The sequence below is a fragment of the Sapajus apella genome, unplaced genomic scaffold (genome assembly GCF_009761245.1).
Source record: "Sapajus apella isolate SASKATOON/1434 unplaced genomic scaffold, GSC_monkey_1.0 scaffold2, whole genome shotgun sequence".
In the NCBI taxonomy this organism is placed as follows: domain Eukaryota; kingdom Metazoa; phylum Chordata; class Mammalia; order Primates; family Cebidae; genus Sapajus; species Sapajus apella.
Window position 1 is genome coordinate 46,725,277 of NW_022436942.1, and position 11,774 is coordinate 46,737,050.

Genomic DNA, 11,774 nt, shown 5'->3' on the forward strand with positions numbered 1-11,774 from the left:
GTGTCCTGTGTCCCAGCCACTCCAGCCATGGCTGAAAGGGGCCAAGGTACAGCTCACGCTGTGGCTTCAGAGGGTGCAAGTCCCAAGCCTTGGCAGCTTCCACATGGTGTTGAGATTGCAAAAGCACAGAAGTCAAGAGTTGGGATTTGGGAACCTCCACCTAGATTTCAGACTTAGAATTCATGCCTCTAATCCTAGCACTTTGGAAGGATGTATGAAAATGCCTGGATGCCCAGGCAAAAGTTTGTTGAAGGGGCGGGGTCCTCATGAAAAACCTCTGCTACAGCAATGTGAGAGGGAAATGTGGGGGTAGAGCCACACAAAGTCCCTTCAGGAGCACTACTTAGTGGAGCTGTGAGAACAGGGCCACTGTCCTCTAGACCCCAGAATGGTAGATTCACTGGCAGCTTGCACCATGTGCCTGGAAAAGCCACAGACACTGAACACCAGCCCATGAAAGCAGCCAGGAGTGGGCTCTATACTCTGCTTAGCCACATAAGGGGAGCAGCCCAAGACCATGGGAACCCACCTTTTGCATCCACATGACCTGGATGTGAGACATGAAGTCAGAGGAGACCATTTTGGAGCCTTAAGATTTGTCCACCCTGTTGGATTTTGGATTTGCATGGGGCCTGTAGCCCCTTTGTTTTGGCCAACTTCTCCCACAATTCAAGATGAGATATGGGTGTAGACATAGCCAAACCATATCATTCCACCCCTAGCCTCTCCTGAATATCATGTCCTCACATTTAAAACCAATAATGCCTTCCCAAAAGACCCCAAAGCCATCCCACTTGGAATGGCTGTATTTACCCAATGCCTGTACCCTATTGTATCTAGGAAGTAACTAACATGCTTTTGATTTTACAAGATCATAGATGGAAGGAACTTGCCTTGTTTCAGATGAGACTTTGGACTGTGGACTTTTGAGTTAATGATAAAATGAGTTAAAACTTTAGGGGACTGTTGGGAAGGCATTATTGGTTTTAAATGTGAGGACATGAGATTCGGGAGGGGCCGGGGGGTGGAATGATATGGTTTGGCTTTGTCTCCACCCACATCTCATCTTGGATTGCAACTCCCACAATGCCCACATGTTGTGGGAGGAACTCAATGCGAAGTAACTGGATCATGGGTATAGTTCCATATGGAACTATAAGTCTATTAATCTTCTTTCTTTTGTAAATTGCCCAGTCTTGGACACATCTTTATCAGCAGTATAAAAGTGGACTAATACAGTGTGGTAGAAAAATGCAGAGTGCTAATAGGGCACCAGATCAAATGGAGTCTCTCGTTATATTTGGGAGTCACTGACACGTGGAACATATTCAAAATCTAGATGAGACTACCAAGAAAGTAAACAGAAAGAAAAAAAAAAAAAGAACTAACTCCTGAAACTGCACATGTAAGAGGTTGGGGAAAAGAAGATAAACAATTCAGGAAGATTGATAACATAGCATTAGGAAGGTAGAAGAAAAACAAAGATAACCAGGTTGAAACAAAAGAAAAAAAAAATGTTAAAGGCAGCTAAAGAGAAGAGTAGGTCACCTACAAAGGGCAGTCCATCAGGCTAACAGTGAACCTTTCAGAAGAAACTCTACAAGCCAGAAGAGATTGGAAGCCTATCTTCAGCATTCTTAAAGAAAAAATATTTCCTGGGGAGTTGGGGAGGGATAACATGGGGAGAAATGCCAGATATAGGTGATGGGGAGGAAGGCAGCAAACCACACTGCTATGTGTGTACCTATGCAACAATCTTACATGTTCTTTACATGTACCCCAAAACCTAAAATGCAATTTAAAAAAAAAAGAAAGAAAAAATATTTCCAACCAAGAATTTCACATCCAGGTAAACTAAGTTGCATAAGTGAAGGATAAATAAGATCCTTTTCAGATAAGCAAATGCTGAGGCATTTTTTTTTCTTTTACCACCAGACATGCCTTACAAGAGGTCCTGAAAGATACACTAAATATGGAAAGGAAAGATAGTTACCAGTCACTACAAAAACACACTTACAAATGCAGACCGGTGACACTATAAAGCAAGCACACAAACAAGTCTGCATAATAACCAGCTAAGAACATGATGACAGGATCAAATCAATACATATCAATCTAATCTTGAACGTAAAGTTGCTAAATGCCCCGATTAAAAGCTACAGAGTAGCAAGCTGCATAAAGAAGCAAGATCCACTAGTATGCTGTCTTCAAGACGCCCATTGCACATATTATACAATGATACCCATAAGCTCAAAATAAAAAAATGAAAAAAGTCTACCAAGCACATGAAAAACAGAAAATATCAGGGGTTGCAATCCTAATTTCATACCAAACAGACTTCAAAACAATAAGATTAAAAAAAAACACATATTATACAATGGTAAATGGTTCAATTCACCAAGAAGACCTAACTATCCTAAATGCATACACATCCAACACAGGTGCACTCAAATACATAAAATAAGTTCTTAGAGACCTACAAAGAGACTTAGATTCCCATACTATAATAGTGGGAGACTTCAACACCCCACTGACAGTATTAGACAGTTTGTCAATGCAGAAAAGCAAAGATATTCAGGACCTAAACTCAAAACTTGACCAAATGGACTTAATAATCATCTACAGAACTCTCCACCCCAAAACAACAGAATATCCATTCTTCTCATTATCATATGACACATACTCCAAACTGACCATACAATTGGACATAAAACAATAGTCAGCAAATTTTTAAAAAATGAAATCATAAACAACCATGCCCTTAGACCACAGCACAATAAAAATAGAAATTAATACTAAGAAAATCACACACTACCATACTATTACATGGAAATTAAACAACCTGCTCCTGAATGGCTTTTGAGTAAACACTGAAATTAAGGCAGAAATCAAGAAATCCTTTGAAACTTATGAGAAAAGATACAACATACCAGGCTCTCTGAGATACAGCTAATTCATTGTTAAGAGGAACTTTTATAGCACTAAATGACTGCATCAAAACAAAAATTTCAAATTAACAACTTAACATCACAACTACAAGAACTAGAGAAGCAAGAGAAAACCAACTCTAAAGCTAGCAGAAGACAAGAAATTACCAAAATCAGAGCTGAACTGAAGGAAATTGAGACACAAAAGCCATACAGAAGACTGGCAAATCCAGGAGTTGATTTTTTGAAAAAAATTAATAAGAAAAATAGACTACTCACATTATAAAAAAAAAACAAAAAAAAAAAAAAAAAAAAAAAAAAAAAAAGAGAAGATCCAAGTAAACACAATTAGAAATGATAAAGGGAGGCTGGATGCAGTGGCTCACACTTGTAATCCCAGCACTTTGGGAGGCCAAGGCAGGTGAATCACTTGAGGCCAGGAGTTTGAGACAAGCCTGGCCAACATGGCAAAACCCTATCTCTACTAAAAATGCGAAAATTCACCATGCATGGTGGTACACGCCTGTAATCCCAGCTACTTAGGATGTTGAAGCAGGAGAATTACTTGAACCCTAGAGGTGGAGGTTGCATTGAGCCAAGATTGTACCACTGCACTCCAGCCTGGGGGACAGATCTGTCTCAAACTAAATTTTTTAAAAAAATGACAAAGGAGACATTACCACTGACCCTACAGAAATACAAAAACTATCAGACGCTACTATAAACACCTCTATGCATACAAATTAGAAAATTTGGAAGAAATGAATACATTGCTAAACACATACAACCTCCCAAGACTAAACGAGGAAGAAAGTGAATCCCTGAAGAGACCAATACTGTGTTCTGTAACTGTATAAGTAAGAAAAAACCTACCAACCAAAAAAAGCCCAGGGCCAGACAGACTCACAGCTGAGTTATGCCAGATGTATAAAGAAAAGCTGGTGCCATTCCTACTGAGACTATTTCAAAAATTTGAGGAGGACAGACTCATCCCTAGCTCATTCTAGGAGACCAACATCATCCTGAAACCAAAATGTGACAGAAACAAAACCAAAAAAGAAAATTTCAGCCCAATATCCACAATGAACACAGATGCGGAAATCCTCAACAAAATACTAGAAAACCAAATTCAGCACCACAACAAAAAGCTAATCCATCATGGTAAAGTATGTTTTATCCCTGGGATGCAAGTTTGGTTCAAGGTACACAAATCAATAAATGTGACTGATTACATAAACAGAACTAAAAATTTTTTAAAAACCACATTATTATCTCAATAGATGCAGAAAAGTCTTTTAATAAAATTCAACATTGCTTCATGTTAAAAACCCTCAATAAACTAGGAATTGAAGAAATGTACTTCAAAGTAATAAGAGCCATCTACAAAAATCCCACAGCCTACATCAGACTGAATAAGCAAAGGCTGGAAAAAATCCCCTTGAAAAATGGAAGATAAGTGTACCTCTCTTACTGCTCCTACTCAACATACTATTGAAAGTCCTGGCCAGATCAACCAGGCAAGAGAAAAAAATAATAAAAGTTATCTAAATAGAAATCCAGGAAGTCAAATTACCCTTGCTTGCAGATGACATAATTCTTCATCTAGAAAACCTCATAGTCTCTGCTCAAAAGTTTTTTGATCTGATAAACAACTTCAGCAAAGTTTCGGGATACAAAATTAACAGATAAATATCAGTAGCTTTCCTGTACACCAACAACATCCAAGCCAAGAGTCAAATCAAGAATGCAATCCCATTAATAACTACCACAAAAAGAATTATATACCTAGGAATACAGCTAACCAGAGAGGCAAATGATGTCTACAATGAGAATTACAAAACACTGCCTAAAGAAATCAGAAATGATGCAAACAAATGGAAAAACATTCTATGCTCATGGATAGGAAGAATGAACATCATTAAAATAGCAATGCTATTCAAAGAAATTCACAGATTCAATGCTATTTCTATCAAACTACCAATGACATTCTTGACAGAATTAGAAAAAAGCTATTTTAAAATTGACATGGAACCTAAAACGAGCCCAAATTGCCAAGGGACTGTTAAGCAAAAAGAACAAAGAAGGAGGCATCATGTTACCCAACTTCAAACTATACTATAGGGCTACAGTAACCAAAAAAGCATGGTACTGGCACACAAAAAAAGACACATAGGCCAATGGAACAGAATAGAGAGTCTAGAAATAATGTCTCACACCTAAAACCATCTGATCTTTGACAAAGGTGACAAAAATAAGAAATGGGGAAAGGACTCTCCATTCAATAAATGATGCTGAGATAACTGGCTTGCCATATGTAGAAAATGGAAACTGAACCCCTACCTTATACCACATACAAAAATCAACTCAAAATGAATTAAAGCCTTCATTGTAAAACCTAAAACTATAAAAATCCTGGAAAATAACCTAGGAAATACCATTCTGGACGTAGGACATGACAAAGATGCCAAAAGCCGACCGCAACAACAACAAAAAAATTGATGAAAAGGATTTAATTAAACTAAAGAGCTTTTGCACAGCCAAAGAAACTACCTACAGAGTAAACAGACAACCTACAGAACGAGAGAAAATATTGAACCTGGGAGACAGAGGCTAAAATGAGCCAAGATCATGCCACTGCACTCCAGCCTGGGTGAAAGAGAGAGACTCTGTCTCAAACAAACAACAAACAAAAAACCATTCCATCAGAAAAACTTGGTGGCCATAGAAGGAAAGTAGAGTAGTTACAAGCATCAGGGAAACATAATAGTCCCGACTTCAGCAATGTTCTTACCATTCACTGCTTTACACTGTGGTGTCTTCTGAATCCATTTTCCAGAACCTACTTTAACTTTCATCACATATTAGAGTCTCAGTACAATTTAGTTAGACTGAATTGAGCCACAGCTTTCGTAGCAATGGCATTGCATTTTCTCCACAATTGAGGAGTTAGAAAGAACCATCACACATGCCTGTTCTGCTAGAAGCAGAAGTGTGTAATCCAGGTCATGTCCTTGCTCTCTCCACCTATGAGATAGCTTTCTGCACATTCATAGAGACCACCAGTGAAGGCATGATATCTAAGCTTAGCTTCAGTTGTGTGATACTTTGCTGAGACATAGCCTCCTTCTGTTTAGTGAGGTCAGTAGCTGTCTTATTTTTCATATGAATAATATCTATTTTAGATACACACAGAGAAAGTTTAACTTGCTCTTTGTTCACATCATCTCGTTAGTTACTTAATGGTTCATCCTAAGCTTTCTCTCATCTCATGAATCCTGATAAAATCATTCCAAATTATCCATTGACCATCAAATTGCATTGCTCATCTTGTCATACTGTATTTAATGTGTCATTCTACGCTGCCACTCCAAAACCAGATTAGAATATGGTATGTCCATGTTTTCAAAAAATGTACTCACTGCTACTTGGTGGCAAAAATAATCCATTGATATTTCGAGGTTTGCTGTGATAAAAGATACAACTGATCTTCACACAACCAAGAGGTTGGGTTTCCCAGAAGCATGAAATGCTGCAGTTTTGCTAGATAAAAGGAGATGGGGGGAAATGTAGTGATTATATACCATATTCACAACAAATACAATGTGCTATAATACAGCACAATGAGACAAAAACAATTACAGTTAACTGATTTAGGATCATGTGTGTTTTCCAGCGTTTCTAAGCCCTGCTATTCAAAAGACGCAATGGGTATTTCTAAAACATTTTCCTCCATTAAGTTGAAAAAAATGGCAAAATTCCTAAAATCAAATAGTAGAAGGAAGAAAGATTTCTTCCCTATTGTTTTGTAAAAGTATAATTCAGCATTATTGAAGGGAAATGCTTTTTAACAAAAATGATGATGCTAAGTAATTCTACCTGCATTTCCATGTGTCTAAATCTGCAAAGTGGATCTAAACATTTCCTCTCTCTCCATAATGAGCACACAGTGTCACTGCCAAGGGCCTCTTCACAGTGTCGAAATCGGCACTGGGAACCCTAAAAGAAAAAGTAAACAGTGTAGAAAACTCAATTTGTTGACATTAGTGTTCAACAACAATAGGCTGCTAATCAGTAAAAGAAATGAGTAGATTAAATTAGGATCACAAAGATATACTCTACCAATATTAGACCATAAGTCTAAATTTCCGCAAATTAGTCTAACTTTAGTGAGAAAGCAACAAGATAATCTAATGATTAAATAGCATAACATGCCGCAAATGACTGATAAAATGCTACCTTTTGTTATCCATTAATCCATATGGTCCACTAGGAATAGAGATGTAAGACTCCAGTGGCACTTTGATCACAATCCAATGACATAATAACTTAATTTCTCTTTCTGAAGAAAGCCAGATGAAATTTTTAAGAATTTCTACTAATTGTGAAAACGGTTTCTATGAATCAATCCTTTTATTAGATAATCTGTTTTCTCAGTCTATGGAGATACTGTTAGGTTTTTATGGAGCTTAAAAGGTATGTTATTGTGGAATTTTAATTATTATGTTTTGATATACTATATTAAATATATGTGTTTTGTGCCTTTGGCTTAGAAAGATAAAGAATTGCCTATATTCACTGACTTCTTTATATGCCAACAAAAGTTGATGTGGATAGTTTCAATAGGCTGCTATTCTTAAAAATTCTACGTTCTTTTACACATAAATGCACACTTGGTAAAACTATAAGCCCCTGTTGTGTGGGCAGAGAGGATAACATTCTTCCCTCTTTTGACACATGTTCCACGGTTGTTAGTTATCTTTTATCTCTCTCCTACTTCCATCTTCATTCTTTTCCCCTTGTTAAAGTAGATCCACGTACTCTCATAGCATGGGTTAGTGTGCAGGGGCTTTCAAGTCAATAAACTGGTATTTGAACGTCTGGCTCCACTACTTGCCCATCGTCACAAAGTTAAACTTAACTCATACTCTCTGTGCTTTAGTTTCCTCATATGTAAACAGGAAATAAAAAAATACTCTCCTCACAAGTTAGCTGTAAAAATGACGTGAGATAAGGTGTTGTGAGCTATTATTATTTTTATTTATTCATTTAATTATTTACTGATAACTTACTACTCATTAGTCACTGTGCTAAATACTTGGGCATACAGCAATAAAATAGACAAGACACTCTGCCCACCTGGACATGGATTCTGTTGTTATTCTTTATCATCCTAGCATTTAATCTAACAGGTAATAGAAGTGAATCTAATTCCTGTAGTCAGAGAGGTTGACTCTATTCAGGTTTCCTAACAGAGAGGAAACACTTAAAACCAGACGTCATCTTTTTTCACTGGATTCTTTCTGGCATGAGCACAAAGCTTCAAATACTGAGTTTTTACCTTTATGTGGTTTTATTAAACTCCATTCATCCTAATTCCGTGGGGGAATTATCAGTTTTTCCCATTTAACTTTATAAACTTTAATTTATATGTGGCCAATTGGCTTATATTAATTTTCTTTTCTTTTTTATGATATTTAAACATTGGTTGTTACTTAGACTTTTGACAAATGAAAACTTAGTAATTGGGTTAAAAAATTTCAAATAAGGAAACAAATTTATTACACTAACTTTGACAGTTACCTGAATTCAACTATTTAAATTTATAATGACTGGAATCATATTAACTAAAACAAAATCTTATATCATATAATGTTTCAATATTAGGAATTTAATGTCTCAAGGTGCCATCATACAGGCAAAAGTGCCACATGAATATTCAAAAGCTATAGGCATGTAACTGACATATAAGGGTAGTTTCAAGCAAATAATAGTTTTAAATTATCTCAGATTTCTTCAGATTAATTCAGTATGTCAAAAATACATGATAGGCTTTTTTACTCCATATTTTAAGTATATAAGATATCTTCCAAGAAAATAGTAAATTTTGGTTCAGCAATGCAAGTTACTGCCATATCTTCCTTCATTCTACTAAAAAGATTAAGCATGTGAAGTACTGTAAATAGTACAATATTTACCTTTATGCATGTGGAATTAAAAAAGAAATAGCAGTCATTCCCAACTTCTGCCATTTTCAACTCTCTTGCTGCTAATCCAATTTTTTTTGAAAAATATATATGTATAAGAATCGTAGAAATGCAAATATAAGAACTATCAGTGTGTAAGAGAGAAAAAGAATATCTTTCTCACAGTCTTTCAGGCTATCAGTAGTATTCCTTTAAAACTGACCTCCTGTTGACAGTATATTACACAATAGATAATTCTTAAAGAAATTTAAATTAGAAGATACCTTCTCTAGCTTTGCAGAAATGTTGAAAGTGGTTGCTAGTAAGCACACAAACTCAAACTTCCAGAATTTTCCTCATTGTTACCTAATCCATTGTTTGCTCATCATAAATGACCTCACATGTAACTGTAGGCTAGTTTACCTGAGTGAACACTGTATTTCCCTTACTCATTAACTAAAAAGGACTAGCAAAAATGAAATAGCATATTTTAATCTTTAAATGTTCTGATTTAATATGGACTATAAACTAGTTTAGACTTTTATAATAGAAAGTAATAAGTATTTCGCAAGTAAACAACTATTTCTAAATCTTCAATTCTGTAGAAGGTTTGGAAATAACACTAAAAATTTGACATAGGTAAATGAGCTATCCATATTCTAAGACAATAAAAACAATTATTTAAATATGTATCTCTGCTATCCATTGATTTGGGAAAAATCATATTCAGATTATGATATATTAATAGGTACTTGAAAATAAATTAGGCTACATAGTCATCTTGTAGCTATATTCCATTTATTTTTTCATCCATCATAAAAAGAGTAATATCTTCTTCCTATAGCAGAAAGGTTTCAGAGTGCTTGAAGGTTTTGAGAATTTGTTGAAAATAAGTGAAGTACTCTGATTCCCAGATGAAACATTTCAATCAGCAGTTATTGATATCTTCCTCTTAGTATCTTTATCAACAAATTAAAACCTAGCAGATATTAATAAAAAATCATAAATGTATTAGTCTGTTTTCATGCTACTGATAAAAACATACCGGAGACTGAGAGAAAAAAGAGGTTTAAATGAACTTACAGTTCCACATGGCTGGGGAGGCCTCAGAATCATGGCAGGAGGTGAAAGGCACTTCTTACACAGTGGTGGCAAGAGAAAATAAGGAAAAAGCAAAAGCGGAAACCCCCTGTAAACCCATCAGATCTCATGAGACTTATTCACTATCACAAGAATGGCATGGGAAAGACCTGTCCCCATGATTCAATTACCTCCCCCTGGCTCCCTCCCACAACACATGGGAATTTTAGGAGATACAATTCAAGTTGAGATTTGGGTAGTGGCATAGCCAACTATATCATTCTGGCACTGGACCCTCCAAATCTCATGTCCTCACATTTCAAAACCAATCATGCCTTCCCAGTAGTTACAAAAGTCTTAACTCATTTCAGCATTAATCCAGAAGTCCACAGTCCAAAGTCTCATCTGAGACAAGGCAAATCCCTTCCACCTATGAGCCTATAAAATCCAAAGCAAGATAGTTGCTTCCTAGAAACAATAGGGGTACAGGTATTGGGTAAATGCAGCCACTCCAAGTGGGAGAAATTGGCCAAAACAAAGGGGTTACAGGCCCCATGCATATCCGAAATCCAGCAGTGCAGTCAAATTTTAAAGCTCAAAAATGATCTTCGGTGCATGCTAGAGCACTAACATATCAGTCAGAGAAGAAAGACTTTCTTCAATTTTTAATCCTGTGACGCCACTTTTAGTACAGTGGCTGGTAGCAACTCCTTGGTAACTCTTCAGAATTATAAGAATTGGGCAAAGTTGATGGCTGCTATCCATCAGAGCGTAAGTCCAGTTTATAACCGTGAATTGATCTTGTGGCTCTCCCCTGATGTGGACTTGTGTTTCTGCCAGAAGCTTTGCTCCAGCTACTAAGGAAGCCAAAGTTTTGGAAATAGAAAGTGCTTGCTAAAAGGTGACTAGATTTGCTACTACTATTCAAAAATAAGTGGAGTGTGGTTTTAGAAGATGAGTATTTCCCAGAAATGACAGAATGTAGGACCTAAAAGGTTCTGTGGCAGTTTGGGAGGTGACAGTTAATAGTTGTGAAAATTGTCTTTGAAACTCATGAAACAAGCTGCTTTTTCGAATGCTTCTGAAGGAACAAAGAAGTCACTGGCACTTGACTGCAAAATGCTAAAAAGGTCCTGGTGCCAACATTATACAGCCAGTATCAGGTGTTTTCTTTTTTGGTAAATCTGGGATGTGATGTGGGAGAGCTTTTTGTGTTTTCCTATGAGAAAAAAGAAAGCAGAAAAGAAAGTAAACACTTTGAAATGGCAAATCTTTTCCATCCTCCCTCCCCTCTGAATCCAGCAATAAAAACTGTGAATTTTTACATTTTAATTTTTTCATTGTCAGTATTCAGCATAACTGTGAACTTTTTAAAGGAGCTGTTTTATTTGTTGGGAACCCCCTTACTATTTAGATATCGCTAAGTGAGATATAATTGCTTAATTTTTCCAAGGGCTAAGTCAGTAATATGCTGGGCAGTTGAATACATGCAGATAAGACAAAGAAATGAGAACTGGGCCTAGTCCAAGCCCAAAAAGGATGAAAGTAAAATCAGAATTCCCCTACAACTTCAGACTAGGGACTACTAAATGCAATGAGATGGAAAGGCTACTATTCCTAAATATTTAGTATTTATTTGATTTAGTCATTGTCCATCTTATCACTTACCCTCAAAATATTCTTTTGAGCAGTAAGTTAAAGCTGTTTTTAGCTCGCAGTTGATTGACTACCAGTACTGAAGCCATTTCAGCTGTTGGACCTCACCTTTAATTAAAATAGAAAAGATTCCTATGAAAAACTTGAG

The 11,774-nt window shown here is 36.4% G+C and overlaps 1 protein-coding gene across 1 annotated transcript in view; it reads right to left on the reverse strand.

The window, feature by feature from the left end:
* CUNH12orf50 (chromosome unknown C12orf50 homolog) overlaps positions 1 to 6,917 on the reverse strand; it is a 42,266-nt gene extending 35,349 nt beyond the window's left edge. The window contains exons 1-2 of the mRNA XM_032297148.1: positions 6,804 to 6,917; positions 6,347 to 6,467 (exon numbers count right to left, since the gene is read on the reverse strand). Coding sequence (XP_032153039.1) covers positions 6,347 to 6,467; positions 6,804 to 6,815 — 133 coding nt within the window. The 5' untranslated portion in view covers positions 6,816 to 6,917. The remainder of the gene's footprint in view (positions 1 to 6,346; positions 6,468 to 6,803) is intronic.
* Positions 6,918 to 11,774: the final 4,857 nt, after the last annotated feature.